Source organism: Octopus bimaculoides, chromosome 16, assembly GCF_001194135.2.
Source record: "Octopus bimaculoides isolate UCB-OBI-ISO-001 chromosome 16, ASM119413v2, whole genome shotgun sequence".
Classification (NCBI taxonomy): domain Eukaryota; kingdom Metazoa; phylum Mollusca; class Cephalopoda; order Octopoda; family Octopodidae; genus Octopus; species Octopus bimaculoides.
Genome location: NC_068996.1, coordinates 22,519,045 through 22,527,001, shown reverse-complemented (window position 1 = coordinate 22,527,001; position 7,957 = coordinate 22,519,045). Strand labels below are relative to the sequence as shown.

General features: G+C 33.2%; 1 protein-coding gene across 1 annotated transcript in view; it reads right to left on the bottom strand.

Annotated features, from left to right (window-relative positions):
- LOC106870287 (palmitoyltransferase ZDHHC5) overlaps positions 1 to 7,957 on the bottom strand; it is a 153,307-nt gene that overhangs the window by 96,570 nt on the left and 48,780 nt on the right. Inside the window, exon 3 of the mRNA XM_014916308.2 lies at positions 6,505 to 6,662. Coding sequence (XP_014771794.1) covers positions 6,505 to 6,662 — 158 coding nt within the window. The remainder of the gene's footprint in view (positions 1 to 6,504; positions 6,663 to 7,957) is intronic.

Genomic DNA, 7,957 nt, shown 5'->3' with positions numbered 1-7,957 from the left:
ATACATACATATATATATATACATACAAACATATATATATACATACAAACATACATATATACATACAAACATACATACATACATACAAACATACATACATACATACATACAAACATACATACATACATATACATACATACATATATACATACATACATATACATACATACATACAAATATACATATACATGCATACATACATATACATACACATACATACATACATACATACACACACACACACACATATATATATAGTCACCCATACATACCGGCCTCCCCTCTCCATGCCACCAGTGTTATCCAAGGGAAAGGCAAAGGGTCTGATACAGCTTGGCACCTGTGACGTTGCAACTCACTTTTACAGCTGAGTGAACTGGAGTAACGTGAAATAAAGTGTCTTGCTCAAGAACACAACACGCAACCCAGTCCAGGATTCAAACTCACAACCTGATGATCGTAAGCTCGACGCTCTAACCATTGAGCCATGCACCTTCATTTCTATTACTAGCTCTTTGCTAAATGCTATCAATTTTACTTTAATTGCTCTTTTCAGGGTGACCTACCACTAGCTGTTGACAATCGCTTCTGTGAACTGCCACTTAACAAGTTCCCTAATCCAGTCTCTGTAGTCTTTGCATGCCAGTAAGGATGCATTCAATTTCCAGTAACCAGGTCTCTAAACAGTAATGCGCCAGTACTTCTTCCGGAGATCAAATGCTCATTTTATCTGGAGGGAAGTTGATGGCCTCAGCTTTTGGGATGCAAAAGGAATTGTGTTTATTGGTTATCTTCAAAAGGACCACACCATCAATGGAGAGTATTTACTAAGGCATTTATGAAAGGTATTTATCAAGACCAAACATCCAGGAAAACTGACAAAAGGGGTTTTGTTTCATCAAAGCAATGCTCCAGCACACAAGTCCTTGCTTTCAATGGCTGCTGTGAAGTGCTTTGTAGAAGAAAACAAAAACATTCTAACTCTAATTGCCAATGTTGCTATGTTTAAGCTGATTGGTAAGTTGAACTAAATGATACATTCCTTTTTCTAGTTTTGTTTGGTTTATTTGTAAGGCTTCAGGTATGTAGGTTTTCATTATAGAATGGTGCTGATTTGTTGAATAATATTTTGTCAGATGACATTATATTCTCAAACATTTATTAATGCTCTTTATTTTGAAAGCAAATGGTTCTAACATTTGTATGTAGATAGTGATAGTTCAGATTTTTGTAAGGATAATATTTTCCTGTGTTTAGATCTGGTGACTTCAATCAGAAATAAAAATTTATCAAAAGACATAAGTTCAGCAAAACAGGATATGCATCATATAACCAACAGGCAGATACAGAACAACTACTGAACCAACAAAGGGACAAGTGATAAATAACCAGCTAAACATGACAAAGTTTAGAAAAACAGGATGGTTGTGGTTGGTTATGCAATAGACTGAATTGGGCAACTGGAAATGATACATAAATAAACAACCCCAGAAAAAGTAGGATTGGTGAACAATCCCAAAAATCACAGAGTCACACGACAACAAAGTTGGCTAATGAAAAAATACAACCAAAGAATTAACATATAAAAGCAATATCAACCAGAGACATCATTTTAATGAAGCAATATTAGAAATCAACAAATGAAAACAACAGCCACAGACAAAAGCATGAACCTACTCCAAAACATATAACACTAGCCCAGATACTCACACAAGATAGTTCTTGCCTGAAGATTGTAGTGAGTAGCAACCAAATATTGAATTGCAAGGAAATAGAATTTAGTTTAAACTACAGGCACGCACACACTATACACTTACTTACTTGCTTATGGGGGTCCATAGAACTTGATGTTGCCCATTTTCTCTTTCAATTCTGATCTTTAAATGTCTGTGCTACTTAAAGATCAGTAGCAATACACAACTAACAGAAGAATCATGATTGCTACTACCAATGTTACACCTACTGTATGCCTACATGAATGAAGAACTAACATAAGTGGCAGTATTTCATTGTTGCAGATGTATATGATATCCAAACAACCACAATGAAAATCTCTGTGATCCAAGATTCATGATCCCTGACACCTACACAATGAAGCTTTACAATAGTACCAGAAATGAAATATTTCCTACCACTACTAACTTTGATGTGAAGGAGATCCAAGAAGACTTAACTTCTCTTGGCAGTTGCAAGAAGCTAGCAGAAATTCAGTCTGTTCAAAACCACCTTAAAGCTAACATCCACAGCTTGTTTTTCTTTTAGAATGTACTCTCCTAGTTCACATCTTCCTGGATTCATTCTGAAGACAACAGGGTAGCACAGACAGGCCACTCACACAATACCTAAGGAGCTTTATCTACCCCCATCACTGTGACAGATGTTCTGATAGAAACTAAGAGGCCATCCTTTATAAAGTGGTTTCACAACAGTAACACTCATTCATCACCTCAATGACTTGTATGGCCCTGCACACATTTCACAAATAACTGTTTCGCAGGTAAGAATTCAATTGATTGAATAATCATGTAAAGAATGAATGAGTGTGTGTGTGTGTGTGAATGAATGAGAGAGTATGTGTGTGTGTATCCATCCAATTCATGTCAGCATAAAAAAATAGATATTAAATAATGATGGTGCTAAATCCGACAAGTTTTTATGAGCTAAATCTGACAAGTTTTTACGCCTCCTTTTTTCAAGAACTACTAGTGAGCAGTCAATGGTGTTGGAATGCATGAAAATTCAAGTTGTAGTTGAGAAAATGTTAACTGACATGGATGACTGGAATATTGGGAACAACCCAATATTGGAAAAGAGTTACCTATATCATGATGATTTGTACTGGGTATTAAAATGCCAACATCATGACTATGGCTCAATGCTTTGTGAAGTATATAAGACATAACATGGACAACTGCAATGGAGACTAAGAAGCCATGGCCAGCAGGAATGGATAAGGCAGGCATTCTGACTGCATCTGCATGCTGAAATTCATCCCCATATATTTGAAGAGGGCTTTAGGCTCAATTCAGATAGCTATGTAAAGTTGCTGGAGACTGTGCTCAGTCTCTGGCTAGAGAGGGTTGCTGCTGGAAGGCCATATATGTGATAGCAGGATTCAGCTCTTTGCCATACCTCTGGAAAGAGTCAGAAGTTGTTGCCATTGAATTTCTATGACTTCACCAGCCCCAATTTCTAGCCTTCCAATTTCCCTGATTGTAATCCCATAGATTACTGTGCGTGGTGTGGTTGAGAAAGACATGAACTGCCCTGCCTGTAATGCCAAAGCTGAGCTGGTAGCCAAGATCAAGGAAGTGTTTGAAGATCTTCCCAGGCACACAGTGAAGAATGCATGCACCAGGTTCCAGAGCTATTTTGAGACCATGGTGGAAGCTGGGGATAATTAATTTTAGTAAACTGGGATAATTAATTCTAGTAAACAGTTATCTCCCAGTTGATAGCTTTACAACTTTTAAAAAATATTTTAATTTTCAGATGGGATATTACATTTTGTTTTCCTTTTATGCAAATTGCCAATTTTAGCCCAGAAACCCTGTATATAGTAGCACAATTACAACTGTGTGGTTGAGAAGTTTGCTTTCCAACCACATGGTTTTGTGTTTAATCGTTCTATGTGGCACTTTGGACAAGTGTCTTCTACTGTAGCTTCAGGCTGACTAATGCCTTGTAATTGCTTGACAGAAATAGAAACAGAAAAAAACAACAACAAAAGAAAGTATAAATGTGTGCATGTATGTGTTTGTGTATGTGAATGTGTCTCCTGGTCGTGACATTATGCAATAGTTACAAAGGAGCCTCAGCATCACAAGTAGTTTTATTTCATTCCAATCTACCATGAAAACATGTCTAGCTATGAGGAAATATTACCTTGCTTGTTGAATAGGCAAGTGTTGTCAACAGGACATCCGGCTGTAAAAAAAATCCGCCTCAGTTCCATCTGATCCATGCAAGCATGGAAAAGTGGATGATAAAAAATGCACACTGATGTATATAAGAGACAAAATATCTGAGTGTCTGAATCTATGATATTTGACTGAAAAATTCAGAATATGAACATTCTCCATATTTGGAATAATGATATATAAGAAGCTGTAAAATGCTTATGTATGATGTAAGTAAGAAATCTCTACAAAATACTAGAAGTGTATGGGTGTATGAAAGAAAATGACTAAAGACTACATTGTGCTTTTCAACATATTTGAGGGAAATGAAATCCTGCTACAGCCAACAATTGTAAAGCTAATTCAATTAATGCTTTGCTTGAAATGCATTATAATAGCTTACTTTGATTCTTCTTACATTGCATGTCTTGAAAATAACTAGTGACATCTAGAGAGAAAGCCAAAGACAGAATGAGGAGTGGCTGGAATTGTGAAGGCTACAAGTAGCCTTCACAATAGCCTTTCTCAACAATAGGTCATTAAATCATTCATTAAAAACAGAAAACATTTACTGACCAGTGCACTATAAGAAATTGTGTAGGTATATCACAATATGTTACTGTAATTATATATCTGACATATGTATAGTAATAATAAGATTATTTAGAAATATTTTCCACACATAATTCATTTCACATACACTTAATTAGTAAAATCATGATATATCTAGGGTAGCTTATATCACTCATATACATATCTTTAACAAAGTATAAAGACATTAGTCTTCAATACACAGGATGTAGTTTCCTTTATATCTATTCTTTTACTCATGTTTCTGTCAGAGTTAATCTCAAAATAAATTTCTTTCTTCTATTGCAATAGAAATATTTCCAGTTGAAAATGGAATATAAGAGAACCATACCAACAAAGATTTGCTGTTACCAGGCAACATATAGTTTTGTTATTTACAGTGAATTAAACTTGAGCAACAATTAACCTAGCCTCTTTCTCTTTCTCACTCAAATTATATACCCTATATTTGTTAGGTATAATGGCAACAAACTGCTTAGAGTGAGACTATATTTATCTTGTAGACATACTATAGCATTTTTATTATGTATGTAGATATTTAACAATGGGTTAACGTGCCAGACACAAAAGATTTACTTTATAGATTAAAATTTCACTAAAAGCATTATATTATGACTTTGCTTCAATTCACATAGCATCAGTTTTTCATATTAGAATGATCCACAATCTCATTATTGGTTCCCCCACTCCATTTAACAAGCTGGTTTGCATGGAATAGTTTTTACAAATAAAAGTGTTTGCATTTTGTAAAAGGAATTGTTTTACAACCAGGTATCCTCCCTACTTATTGAAATCAACCATGGAGTTGATTACAATCCTTTCTCAGCACAATCTCATGGAAGTACGTACATGCAAGCGTTTACAGAATATACATAAGAAAATTTCAATGAAAATGGGTAGAAAGCAAAAGGGCAAAAAAAAAAAGCATATATCCATCTTTCTCCCTCTCTCTAATATGTGCGTGTGTGTGTATAGGATTGGTTACACAATTTATACAAATCATGAAATGTGAATTAAATATCAAGCCTTAAAATATATTTTTATTTAAATATGTAAAGAGCTTATACATTTATGTCTCGATTGTAAGTATTGGCATTGAATGATGGGTATGCACAGAAAATAAGGCAAGCTCTTTAAGTTAATATTCTTTTGAATGCATTCAGTACATCAAGATATATTCTTTGAATAATCATAGTTTAATAATAATAACTGGGAAGAACTATGGTTAGTCCAAAACTACAGAATTATTGTTTATTTAATATTTAAGCTACTGTACATATCAATTTTCTCAATCGTATATTAAGAAAATAGTTATGTAATTGATTACCATCAGAGAAGAGAAATATAAAAATATTAATCTTCATTTACCATCAAGAAACAAAGACAGGGTCATATCTATTGCACAATGAAAAAATGAATTTAGTTTAAACCCTGTAACTTCACAAAGTCAGTTCAATTGAATGCCTTTTAGTTCATGTGAGAATCCTTAGCTGAAACAAAACATGAAGTCAATGTTTTACAATTGATAATCCTGTTATGACTAACAAGATGCAGGTGATTGAAGCTGAGTGTTTTGACAAGCTACGTCAGGTCACATCATTTTGAATGAACTTTTAGGTTGAAAGAAAGCAGCCTATATCTCTGAATATATTATATTCTCATAGGAACATGCAGGTTTACTAAAAAACAGGTCAGAATTCTTGATGGACAAAACCTACAAACCTGAAAGTTCTAAAGAATTCCCATGTCTATATCCTATAAACACATCAAATAAACTGTAGCCATAATACAACTACCACTTTCATCATCTGTCATTAATTTAATTTATTCCTTTTGATGGTCAGCTAAGATATTCTAATTAGGAAATAGTTCTTAATATAAAGTAATTAGTATTGCAAAGCAACTAGTTTATAATATGGAAGAAAGCTGATTACTGTTTTTGTTAGATTTTAAATTGTAAAAATTTATTAAAAAAGAAGCTTGATATTTACTAATTTTAATACAAGGCACTTACCTCTATACAATTATTACAAACACTACAATGAGAGCACCTGGGTGGCCTGTAAAACTGACATGTGGTACACCATTTCATTCGCATAGTAATACCTTTAATTTCGACATTTTTGTACAGTGGAGCTCTGAAGTCATCATCCCGAAACTCATCTTCATGAGCTGTCAAGGAAAAGTAAAAAATATTCAGTTAGTATTATTAATAATACTAACTGAATAGAAATATTCAGCTAGTATTATTAATTAAATTACACACATCTCCATTATAAAAGGATGCATTAGGAAAATCAGTACCATTAAAAAACCATTTTTCTTTTAAAATTCAAGTATGGATATAATTACATTCATTTTAAGTCATAAGAATTTATAACAAACTCAAAAACTATAAATTAATTACATGCAACTAAAAATAGAAAAAGAATAGCCAATGCGAGTAATATTATCTTTTCATAGAAATATACAAAAAAAAAAACTCTTCCCAACCAATTGGTACCTTCTGAACTATTGACATGCAACTTTCATTGCAATCTTACTATAACTATAGTTAGCATTATCGACAACTATTGTTAATCACCTCTTTAAGTACATTTACATTAATTCAGTACAAGCTTCTAATTACATTTGTCTTTACTTACAGAGTAAGGTCATTGTACTTAAAACTATTTGACTATATTATTTATGTACTATTTCTTCTTTAGGACAAGGTTACAGGTATATACAAAATAAAATTAAGATCTTATCTTGTGATAGTAATGCAACAAAAATTTAGCACCCTACTACCACCGCCTATTCCAAAGTTATGTGGGCCAGAGATAGATAATTGAAAATTCTAATTATGTTCTAATTATTTTTTTTTTTTTAATCCCTATTTTGTACACATGCAATATCTGTACAGCAGGACTGCTTACATATACACTAAGACAGAAGTCAAAACATGAATATTCAAACAAATAGACTATATTTTTTTCTTTTAAAACTCCTTGTTTGAGGTCAGACAAAAAAATTTTCTGAAACACTGTCATAAATGATTTGTTTTGAACAAATATAAAAACAAATTTATAGAAGAGGAAGCACTATCACCATCATAATTTTATGCTGATTGTTTCAACAGGATTCTACCACTCTGTGTTAACTCATCTGCAAGGGCCAACATACTTAAATCTGACTAAATCACTTCACATATCTTCTGGCTAAATTCTATATCAGTGGTTCCCAACCTTTTCACTACCAAGGACCCCTTTTATTTAAATGAGTTTTCCGATGGGCTTCAAGATATTGAAAGGTTTGTCAGCTTAACATGTTCACAAACCCCCAGTACTACTTTGCAGACCACAGGTTGGGAACCACTGTTCTATATAACAAATTCTTACTGCAGCAACTTAATTAAATTGGGATATTATTGCTGGCTAAATGCAAAGAAACAAATTTTTAGACAAAATGAATATTTTATATATATA